Source organism: Equus asinus, chromosome 5, assembly GCF_041296235.1.
Source record: "Equus asinus isolate D_3611 breed Donkey chromosome 5, EquAss-T2T_v2, whole genome shotgun sequence".
Taxonomy (NCBI): domain Eukaryota; kingdom Metazoa; phylum Chordata; class Mammalia; order Perissodactyla; family Equidae; genus Equus; species Equus asinus.
This window is the reverse complement of record NC_091794.1, coordinates 41,661,960-41,674,412: the sequence shown is the minus strand read 5'-3', so window position 1 is coordinate 41,674,412 and position 12,453 is coordinate 41,661,960. Positions and strand designations below refer to the sequence as shown.

At 36.6% G+C, this 12,453-nt stretch overlaps 1 protein-coding gene across 5 annotated transcripts in view; it reads right to left on the bottom strand.

The window, feature by feature from the left end:
* The window catches only part of GNB4 (G protein subunit beta 4), a 66,729-nt gene that overhangs the window by 11,517 nt on the left and 42,759 nt on the right, over positions 1–12,453 (bottom strand). For all 5 annotated transcript variants that reach the window (XM_044771121.2, XM_044771117.2, XM_070509382.1 and 2 more), the window contains 4 exons: positions 10,755–10,818; positions 9,422–9,584; positions 8,301–8,367; positions 7,991–8,192 (listed from right to left, as the gene is read on the bottom strand). In XM_044771121.2, the coding sequence (XP_044627056.1) occupies positions 7,991–8,192; positions 8,301–8,367; positions 9,422–9,584; positions 10,755–10,818 (496 nt within the window). The remainder of the gene's footprint in view (positions 1–7,990; positions 8,193–8,300; positions 8,368–9,421; positions 9,585–10,754; positions 10,819–12,453) is intronic.

Genomic DNA, 12,453 nt, shown 5'->3' with positions numbered 1-12,453 from the left:
TTCCCTTTTAAGATACCTTTTTAGCATCTGAAATACTGACAAACTGATGTGGTAAATTTCATTAATAAATCTAACATTAAATCACTCTTGCACTGCTAGAACTCATTTTCACTTGATAATGATGTGTTTTTACTTTGACACATTGTTGAATTTGATTTGCTATAATTTATCCTAAGATACTTTAATCTAGTTCTAAGGGATACCTTTTCTTGTGTTTTGGTATAAGGATTATGCTGGTTTGTTTGATACAATAAACTGAAAAACTCTTAGTCTTTTTCTGTGTTCAGGAAGTTTCAATAGCACAGAAGTTTTCTGTGCCTTCAAAGTCTGAAACACTTGCCGATGAAACTATGTGAGCATGGAAGTTTTTTTGAAACTATTTTTTTATTAATTTTTTTCAATTATTATCAAGCTATTCAGGCTTTCACTTACTGAGTTAATTTTGGAAATTTGTGACTTAGAATTAACTACCATAAGTTATACATTGTATTTTCTTACGATTTTTTAAAATCATGTTTTATCTGTAACATAACTGTTAGTCTTCTTAATTTGGTAAATCTGTGATTTTTATCCTTTTTTTTCCAGGTTAAGTTTACCAGAGAGTTAGGGAACCATGTCTTAGAGTATTTGAATTTTTCTATTTTCTAATAGTTTTCTATTATAAAATTTTCTAGATATTTTTTCATTCAACAAATATTTATTGAGCACCCACTGTGTGTCATGCACTCTTCTAGATGCTAGTGATACACCAGGGTAAACAAAACTGGCAAAAATCCTCGTCTCTGTGGAGCTTATATTCTTATAAAGCAGACAACAAGCATGACAAATAAATAAATAAGTATGTTACATCATGATAAAGCAGGGAAAGGAGGTGGGGGTGACACGTCAGGATGTCCAGGGAAGGCTTTACTGAGAAGCCAATATTTACTGAAGAGGTGAAGGAGGGGCAGCAATGAGCTGTGCGTGACCTCGTGACCTCGGCTACTGGGAAAGAGAGGGCTTGAGAGGGAGGGGGCGGCAGGGTGACAGCCCCTGAGGAGGACATGTGCCAGGGACAGCTAGGAGGCCAGCGTGGCCACACAGAGTGAGTGGAGGCAAGCTCACAGGGGAGAGGGAGTCAGGATGAGTAACAGGGCAATCACAGGTCCACGGTCCCCTGTTGGCTTTTATGAGCCCCTTAGGACAGCTGTTTTTCAGAATTTAGAAAGGTAATATATTGTGTATTAAGTCAAACTCCGCTGGGGCTGGGGTAGCACCCTGTAATCAAACACAATAATATTTCTTCAGTGAAACAAAGAGTCATACTAAGTGGGATAAAGAAAGACTGTAATAGGCCTCTTGTTCCCAGTAGTTCTGCCACAAAATAAGTCTGCACTAAATTTAGGGGAATAAATGATTTTCAGAACTTTGTGGATTTCAGAATTGCAGCTAAAGGATTGTGGACGGACTCCAGGCGAGATCATGGGGACCCTGCTGGCTCGAGGAGAGGCTTCAGCTTTACTCTGTATTTCTGCTTTTCTAATTACCATCTCCTTCCTCTCAAAGTGCGTATTGTTCTTATTTTGATGTTCTGAGCTATGTCTCAGATTTATTTATTATTTCTTTAGTGGCCTACTATGTCATCAGTCTTTACAAATGTTTAAGGACATGTGTATGGTGCAAAGTGCAATATGTCTTATTCAGTCAACATTATTAAATGACATTATTCAAATCCTCAGTATCTCATTTCTTGTCTACTTAAGATATCAGTATCTCACAGTTGTGTTTTAAAGTCTCTACAATGGTGTTTTGGGTTCATTTCTCCTTGCATTGCTAAATAGATTGTACCTCTTATTAATATAAAAATTTTCTCATCTTCCTATAGTTTTTGTTTCAATTTTGCTTTGTCTAATAGAAATATAGTACTGTTACTACAGATTTCCTTTAGTTTATGGTTTGCATGCTCTTTCATTTTTACTTTTAGCCTTCCTGGGCCATTTTGTTTTAGGTGTGTTTCTTGTAAACAACATATAGTTCAATTTATTCTCTATCTTTTAATAGTGGCTACCATTTGCATTATTATATATTGCTTTAAGTGACTGTACTTGGTCTTAATCTCCTATCCTGTGTTATATTTACTCTAATTTTTTTCACGCATCATTAAATATGACCTCTGATACTTAAAATTCCCAGGTCACAATATTTCTCCCTTAATACTCAGCAGATATTATTCAGAAGCCTCCAGCATTGTTTATCATGGAAAAGTGTGAGGGCAGCCGATTTTTTTATCTTTTGTATCGAGGTAATCTACTTTTTCACCTTGAATATTTCTAGAAATTTTTGTCCTTATCTTTTGATATTTTAAACTCAAGAGGCTATGTCTGTATTGGTCTTTTAAAATTACATTTAAGTACTTGATAAGCCCCTAAAATCTTCAAATAGGTTTCTTTCTTGAGCTAAGATAATTTTATTTTTTAAAATTGCTTCTTGGCTATACTTCTGTTTTCAGCCAAAATGGAGTAACAGTGATCACGTTTACCCTCATGCTAAAAAACTGAAAATAAAATGGACAAAATATATGAAACATAGTTCTAAAGACATTGGGTATTGGTCAACAAAGGAGAGTGGTCCCCAAGAGACAAGAAACAAATGAGGTAAGCCCTACAACTGCCCCATCTTACTACCTGGAGAAAGTTTACAGGTCATGGTGCAGGAAGAAGAACCCAGAGGAAGCCCATTGACATCCCTCAGTTGAGGAGACAGAGCTGGGAATCCAAGGAGCCCAAGGCAGCTGGAGTTTACAGGCCAGAGCACCAGCGAGGACAATCCCTGACAGAGAGAAAACTGAGGAGATATGATGAGGGGCCCCTCAAGTGTTCAGCTGAGTACTGATCAGCACAGGGGTGGTAGGAAACTACTCAAGCAGGGAGAGAAACACCCAAAAGGGCTAAAGGAAACAAACTTTGATGCTACACAGGGCCAAGAATAATGCCTGTTCCCACCAGCAAGAGGGAAAACCTCATAATTCATTGGGAAGAGAGATCGTAAGGGTTTTTCTTTACCAGTGGGGCAAACTTAGGCATGCACAAAGTGGTGGTCCCACCTTACAAAACTTAAATGCAATACCTGAAAGGACCAAACTGTTTCTAAGTAACTTAACAATTGCCCCAGAACAAAGCCAAGTAATATTTATAAGAATACAAAATTATCTGGCACCCAAGAAGGTAAAATTCGCAATGTCTGGAATCTAATGAAAATCAGACATGCAAGAAAGAAAATATGACCCATAATCAGGAAGAAAATCAATCAGTTGAAACAAACCCAGCAAATGTCACAGACAATAGAATTAATAGACAAGGACATAGCAATGTCTGAGATAAATAGTATACCGTATGAGTTTAATGGCAGATTAGACACTGCAGTAGAAAAGAGTAGTGAGCTTGAAGACATAGCAATAGAATCTATCTAAATGAAATACAGAGAGAAAAGACTGAAAAATACAGTGAACAGAGCATTAGTGAGCTACAGGAACACTTCAAGCGGCTTAATGTGTACTTGGAGTCCCCAAAGGAGAGAAGAGGAGATAAAAAAATATTTGAACGATAATGACTGAAAAATTTCCCAATGATGAAAACTAAAACCCACAGATGCAAACACAAATATGAAGAAAACCATACAAAGATACATCATAATCAAGTTGCTTAAAAACAGTAGTAAAGAGAAAATATTAAAAGCAGCCAGAGGAAAACAAAGGTCACACTGTGTGGAGAGACCAAATATAAGGATGACAGCACGTTCCTCCTCATCAGTAACAACAGGAACGGAAGACAGTGGAGTAACATCTTTACGGTATCAAAAGAAAAAGAAAAAAACTCAACCAGTGAAAACATCTTTCAAATATGGAGGCAAAATAAAAATTTTTTAGACATACAAAAGCTGAAGGACTTTATCTTTAGCAGACCTGTACTATGAGAAATGTTAAAGGAAGCCCTTCAAGCAGAAGGATATCTGAATCTATGCACAAAAGAATGAGGAACACAGAAAATGGTAACTATGTGAACATAAATTTTTTTTATTTAAATATCTGTAAAAGATAATCAACTATTGAAAGCAAAAATAATATCAATGTATTGTGGGGTTTAAAACGTATAAAAGTAAAATGCATGAGGCCAGCCCTGTGGCCTGGTGGTTAAGTTCAGTGCACTCCACTTCAGTGGCCTGGGTTTGTGGGTTCAGATCCCAGGTGACGACCTACACCACTTGTCAGCCATGCTGTGGTGGTGACCCACATATAAAATAGAGGAAGACTGGCATAGATGTTAGCTCAGGGCTAATCTTTCTCAAGCAAAAAAAGAGGAAGATTGGCAATAGATGTCAGCTTGGGGCTAATCTTCCTCAGCAAAAAAAAAAAAAAAAAAAAAAAAAGTAAAATGTATGACAAAAGTGGCACAAAGGCTGAGAGGGGAGAAATAGAAGTAAACAGCTTAAAGGTTCTTATCCATATGTAAAGTGGTATAATATCACTTGAAAGTAGACTGCCACAAACTAAGGATGTATATTACAAACTCTACAGCAACCACTAAAAGTTATTGCTAATAAGCAAGAAATGAAATAAAAGGGATTCATAATTTAAAAAAAAATTAACTCAAAAGAAGGCAGAAAACAGGAAAAGAGAGCAAAGAATAGATGGGAAAAATAAAAAAGAGCAAGATGGTGGATGTAAATCTAATCTTGTCAACACAATAATCACATAAAATGCAATTGGTGTAAACAGTAAAAGGCAGAAATCAGACTGAAAGAAAGCAAGGCCCCACTGCCACCTATAAGAAAGTCACTTTGAAGATAAAGACACAAACGGGAAAAGAAAAGCAAGGAACAGGATTTGCCCATGCTAACACAAATTGAAAGAAAGCTGGGGTAGTTCTATTAATATCAGAAAGAGATTTCAGAGCAAATAATATTACCAGGGATAAAAAAAAATAAATTTCATAATGATAAAGGAACCAAGTCATCGAGAGGTCATAACAATTCTAAAGGTTTATGCTTTGAAATACATGAAGCAAAAACTAATAGACTGCAAGAAAAAATGAACAAATACACAATTAGAGACACCAACACCCCTCTCTCAATAATGAATAGAAAGAACAGACAAAAATCAGTAAGGATACAGAAGACCCGAATAACACAATCAACGAAATCGTCCTAACTGAATGTATAACAACTCTCCACCCAACCACAGCAGAATACAGACTCTTCTCAAATGCATATGGAACACTGACCAAGACAGACCGTATTCTGGACCATAAAACAAGTCTCAAGAAATTTAGAAGGATTCAAATCATATAAATCCTACAAAGTATAATCTTTGACCATAATGAAATTAACTTAAAATTTAAGAAAAATAAAGATATCTAGAAAATCTCCAAATATTTGGAAACTATAACATACTTCTAAATAGCTCATGGGTTAAAGAGACCAAAAGGAAAATTACAAAGAATTTTGAACTAAATGAAAATGAAAACACAACACACAAAAATTTGTGGAAGGTAGCTAAAAGCAGTGCTTAGGAGGAAATTTATAACTTTTAGTTCCAATATTAGAAAAGAAAAAAGTTTCAAATCAATGGTGTCAGCTTCTACGTTAAGAAACTAGAAATAGGAAAGGAAATGAAACTCAAGCAGCAGAGAATAATAAAGATCAGAGTGAAAATCAATGGAACAGAAAACAGAAAAAATAGAGAAAATCATTGGAACCAAAAGATGGTTCTTTGAGAAGATAAATAAAAGTGATTAACCTCTAGCCAAATCTATTAGTTTGCTAGGGCTCCCGTGATAAAGGACCACAAATTGAGTGACTCAAACAACAAAAACGTATTGTTTCACAGTTCTGGAGGCTAGAAGTCTGCGATCGTGGTGTCTGCAGGCTGGGAGGGAAGGGTCTGTGAGGCCCCTCTCCTTGGCTTGTAGATGAAGATTGTTTCCCTGTGTCTCTTCACATTGTTTTCTCTCTATGCTTGTCTGTCTCTAAATTTCCCCTTTTTCGAAGGACTCCAATCACATTGGATTAAGGGCCCCCAATCCAGTATGATTCAATGAACCACATCTGCAACAGCCCGGTTTTCAAATGAGGTCACATTCTGACGTACTGGGGTTAGGATTTCAGTTTGGAGGCATACCATTCAACCCACAACACTAGACTAATCAGGAAAAAACTAAGAGCCAAATTACCAACATTATGAATGAGATATCCTACAGAAACCAAAAGAATAAGAAAGGAATATTATGAACAACTTTAAGCCAACAAATTTGACAAAACAGATGATATAGATCAATTCCTTGAAAGACACAACTTACCCAGAGCTCAGGCAAGAAGAAATGGATAATCTAAATAGGTCTGTATTTAACAAGACATTGAGTTTGTAGTTAAATCTCTTCTCACAAAGAAAACTCCTTGTTCAGAGAGCTTTCACAGGCAAATTCAACCCAACATTTATGGAAGAAACAATATCAATTCTACACAAACTGTTCCAGAAAACTAAGGAGGAGAGAACGCTTCCCAATTCCTCCTATGAGGCCAGCACAATCTGATAACAAAATAAAAAAAAAAAAAATTTCAAAAAATGAAAAAGAGAACAGTAATTTTTAGGAACATGGATGTAAGCCTTCTTAACAAAATTTCAGCAAATCAAACCCACTAATATATAAAAAGGATTACGCATCATAACCAAGTGAGGTTTGTCCCAGAAATGCAGGGCTGGGTTAAGATTTGAAAATCAATCAATGTAAATTCACCATTGATCAGACAGAAAAAGAAAAACCATATGATCGTCTCAACAGTTCAAGAGAAAGCATTTGATAAACGTTGACATTCACTCCTGATAAAATCTTAGCAAATTAGGACTAGAAGAGGATATCGTCAACCTGACGAAGCTGGTAGGATGAGAGATGGAGAGGACTGGGTTTGCCTGCTCTAAAATTCTAATATTCTAACCAGCTTGGCCTAATAGGGTATGGGGGGTGACAAATGTCCTCTACAAAATCACATAAAAATGGCTTTCAATATGTGCATGATAAATAAAAACCAATTTTCTCCCACAAAACATCTTCCTGCAAAATTAGAGTGTTTTATGCACATAGTGTTTAGCAATTACAGAACTTTTGGAAATGTTAGACATATCCATACAGCCAGGCATCTGCTCTACATAGGACAATTCCCTAAGTCAAGCAGTATCCCATCTCCTCTTAACATCCCTCCCCTCAATTCTGACCACTTGATAGTCATCATTTTGATTGTCATTCAAAATGCCTTTTTAGCTTTACCCTAATTTATAAACACATATGACTGGTTCATCCTCCTGTACACTGAGTACTTATTATCTGGCTTAATCCATTTGTGGTTACCTGTTTGGGGTTTTTTAAAAACATGAAATAGCTTATAAATAATTTATATCATTTCCTGAGCATCCAATATGCAGTTTCCTTTAGTCTCCACACCATTCTTTGCTGTAGGTAGTATTACCCCTATTTTAAAACCGAGGAAGCTGAGGCTCACAGAAGTTAAGGAGCCGCCTGGTCTCAGCCGGTTCTCAGCAGAACTAAGATTCGATACCAGGTTTGGCTGAATTCAAAAGCTACACTCTCTACATTCAACAGTTGCCTTTGTCTTCCTGACTGTTTTCTCTTTGGGTTGTTCCCTGTGACCCCAGAGACACGGGACCTTGTTCTCCTCTGAACCACTGTTGTGGACACGCATGACCTGTCTGCCTGCTCAAGGTGATCCATCCCTCTAAAGTTGGAAATAAAACTTATAGTTCACCTGCAAATAAAGACCTTGGCCAACGGATTAAAACTTTTCCATTTTTTTAAATCAACCCTTATTATATGGGGATTCAACATTATAAGAGCACATTATTTATAAGAATCCTTGAAGGCAATTTGTTGTTAAAATCATGCTGTGGCGTTCAAAACTTTACACGCACAATAAGTTTTCCTTAGAAATGCTATTCACTTACACTGACAGCATTAATATCCGACACGTGTCCAGTGAAAGACTGTCTACACATTCCATCTCGAATATCCCATAACTTGGAAGAGGCGTCACAAGCACCAGAAACAAAAGTCCTCATGTCGGGACTCAGGGAAAGACTCATCACATCTCCAGAATGCCCAGTGAACATGGTGGTCTGCTGGGCAGTTTCGATGTCCCATAAAGCACTATAATCAAAAATACATAAAAATCATTAATGACTAGTATCTCTTCTTACGTTAGTTCCTACACCCACCCTCATCCCCAAAATTAGTGTTCTTCTGGGGTAAACTTACCAAGTTGTATCTCCTGAACTTGTAACAATTTGGCTGTCATCTAAAAAACGGCAGCAGGACAAGTAGCCTACAGCACAGAGAGTGACAAATTTTAGGTTCTCATTGACTGAATAACTCAATTATCACATGAAACATATATTTCATATATATATATATATATACACACTATAAATATATATAATACATATTTTTAAAATATAATACCTGGACAAGTGTGTTAGTAAACTCTATAGTTCTACTTTTAATTACTTCAAACTCTATGCTGTCTACAGCTAAATTTTATGAATAATAAACTCTCCCTTAGGTATCTACTAGGTCAATGATACCGTGTTGGGCACTCAAAGTTACAAAGGAGTAAGACGCAGTCTCTTCCATCTACTACAATTACCTGAGAGAGACACTCCTTTATGCACGTATCTATAATCTAGGGCAGAAGGGGGCAAGTACCTTGGAGAAATACTTTAAAAGTACTGTGAGAAATCAGAAGAACAAATTCAGTGAAGGCTTCATGAAAAAGGTGGCATCTGACTATGGTTGGAAATATGGAAATGGAAGGAAAATGCCATTATAGAGATTTTTGTAAAAGGCACGGTCAAATAGTAACTGCCAAGGATTCCAAGAGGCAGAGAGGCAGAAACCTGAAAATAAATTCCTAATTAACACCGCTAACCAAATATTATCCTAGTGACCCACGGTGCACACACTGGCAAAGAGAGCAGTGCACTATCACACAGGGAAAATACTTCATAAAGGCATCTTAATACATACTTTCAATTACATAGTATAGCAGATGCCAAAATCCCATAATCGTTACATGGTTACAGAGTATATAGAAAATTCTATTTGCTTTCTTTTTGTATTTTTCATTACCATTTGAATTTTTTGCAATAAATTTGTCATCTTTGCAAAAATAATATTTTCTAAACAAAAACAGAATTATAGTCATTATTTATATAATTATAAAAAGTTAATGTTTCCCTGATTCATAGTCATTTCTACTCTCACTTGGTTAACACTCATCCATTTGCCAGCTGAGTACAATTCATCACTCGTTCTCCTTGATCAGCTCATTCTTCAGAAGTCAGGTTTGGTGGGAAAGGATAGTATTTAGTGAGGCTCACCTGTGTGACCTGGTAACTCTCGGCTCACTCTCACATTTCCCTCTCTGGTTTTTAAGTTATATATGGAGCAGATGTTGTCCAGCCCTCCGCAAGCAACGTAATTGCCAGAGGGAGCATAGGCGCAGGTCATCACCCAGGAGGATCGCAAAGGAATAGCATGCATCTGCAAACAAATACAATGCACAAAACTATTACTAAGGAAAGGTTACAAAAACAGTCACTAAGTTTTCAAATCTATTTACAATGAAGCAAATATTACTAAAAAGCAAATGCATCTAAGAAAACAAGCCAAATAAAATAAAGAATGTAATGGTTTGAGAAAGTGAACAATGAAAAAAAATACTAATGCACACTAAAATGTCTATTATTTTTTCTGTATTATTATCAAATCATTTGGATTTAAAGTGCTCTCTTCAGAAATTATTCTTTTAAGAGAAGCAAGGACACAGGACGTTTCAATGCTGATATAGCCATTCGAAATATTAAGTGGAAAATGTTAAAGATAAAGAATTTAGGGGCTGGCCTGGTGGCACAGCAGTTAAGTTCACGTGCTCTGCTTTGGCAGCCCGGGGTTCGCTGGTTCAGATCCCAGGGGCAGACCTATGGACTACTTGTCAAGCCATGCTGTGGCAGGTATCCCACATATAAAATAGAGGAAGATGGGAGTGGATGTTAGCTCAGGGCCAATCTTCCTCAGCAAAAAGAGGAGGATTGGTGGTATATGTTAGCTCAGGGCTAATCTTCCTCAAAAAAAAAAAGAATTTAGTAAAATTCTGTTTTTGTAGTAGCACTCAAAAGAGGAATTTCCTCCAACATAACACTGAACAATACAAGTACTAGAGTCAATTAAATCAGTTTCTCCATGGAGAGAGAGCACCTCCTTCTACTAACAGGGCACATACTCTGAGTTCAAATTCAAACAATGGTAACAGTTTGCACTGATCTACTCACACCACTGTCAGGTGCCTTGTTACCCCACAGTGATCATCTGCAGGTCAGGTGGCAAAACTTAAGGTGTATGTGAATAGCGAGGCTAAAAGGTCCCTGGAGAGAATCAACACACTGCGTGATGACTACTGTGCTCTCACTTAATCTAAAATGCTACTTCTAAAATGCAAATTTTTTTTTGTTTTAGGAAAATATAGTGGAAAGACACACGCTTAATGCCAATTAATACAGACCAACTGTGATATTACAAATCTGTCTCAGCTAGCTTTAAAATCTCAACCAGGCTTAAGTTATTGCTCACTTCATAAACTAACAGAGCTGAGGGAAAGAATTGGACAGCAAACCAAATAAAAGGTTATTGAAGAGAATGATTAAGAAATTCTACCTTATTTGTTGTATAGCTATCCCAAATAATTAATTTTCCATCTTGGGAAGCACTGACTAGTAGCCTGGAGGAACAAACACAAAAGTAATTTGACACTTGGAGAAAAAAAGTAGTACAAATTAGTTATGCATTCATTAACGTACAACAGTTCAGAAAGAAAAAGAAAATCTAATTAAAAACTTGATACCAGAAAATACTCTCCCAACTTTAAAAAAATTTATTCTGCATGCCAAAAATTTTCAACATAACATACAATTTAACAAAATTTCAGCATTTCACTAAAAATGTCTCTGGTTATGATTCAACTTTTTCATGGTGACAACATTCTAGTTCTTATTCAAGATTCTGGCAGATATTGGCTGACTGGTTTAGTATTCACTGACTTAAATTTAATGACAATAGAGTACATATAAGCCTAACAACTATATTTTATTCAACCTAAAAATATCAATTGAGAGCTGTGAATGCAAGGCAGTGTTACGTGTACAATGCAGGATGTACTGCCTGCCCTTGAGGCCTTGGCCATCTGGTCGAGTTACTTACACATATTTTTAATAAATCAAGTAAGCGAAACTGTCAGAGGAGTGGTATAAAATAAATGCCATAGGAAAGTAAGAGGGACAGACAAGTAACAGTTGAGTTAATCCAGCAGTCTTGTAAAAGAGAACACAGCTTGAAAAACGGAATTTTTGAGAGCTAAAGATAGAGAAGTCTGTATTCTACGAGGATAAGTATGTTCAATGACAAAATGTGGAAAAAACAGTGGGTGTTTCAGGCATTGTGAATTCTCCAGTCGTAGAGAGTTTGTGAGAAATGGGAAAAACAGTTGAGAAAAGTACACTGGGCTTAAAACGCAGAAAGCTTTGTTTACCAGGCTAAATATGAACTCTGGACTAAGTAGTTATCAGTCACAGAATCTTTTGTTTTGGAATTTTATTTTTCACTATGGTATAAAATTCAAAAGATACAAAAGGATATACAGCAAAAAACCCCACCTTCCTGCCCCATCACCCAGCCACCCAGCAGGCTCCCCTATGGGTGAGTAACATTATCAGGTCCTTATGTAGCAAGGGCTGTTTTTATGAAAGTGAAGATCTAACAGTAGGGTATAGGATGGAACCTAAAGTAAATTCTTTAAAAATTACTTGGTATCATCAGCACTGAGTTGAGAAGAACGTTCAGTAAGGAGCTGATAATCAGAACGGGTAGGAAGACGGCATGAGAAAGGTCCTTTGCTGCCACTTTTGTTCTTCTAGGAAGATTAACAGTCTTGAGAAAATTTTAAGGAAAGTAAGAACCACTAACATTGTTTCTAGTGATTGTAGTTTGAATTAAAAGTTTGCTGTATCAATGGGCAGATTATTTCTTATCTTAAGATAAAAATTCTTTTCCTTTAAGAAAAAGAATAAAACATTTGCCTTAGCTCGACGTCAGTTGTCAATTATATAATTTTATTTATCCCCTCCTAACAGGCACGTGTTCTGTATTACAGTACTCAATTGTCCCATTTACATTGAGATGTGCCAGGCATTACCAAAAAGTAGGAACATTTTTAGTTTCTCCTGGAAGCAGAGAATAAATGTGCAACTTCTATTAAAAAATAATTTCGGGGCGGCCCCATAGCCACGTGGTTAAGTTCGCACGCTCCGCTTTGGCAGCCCAGGGTTCGGATCCTGGGTGTGGATATCGCACTACTCAC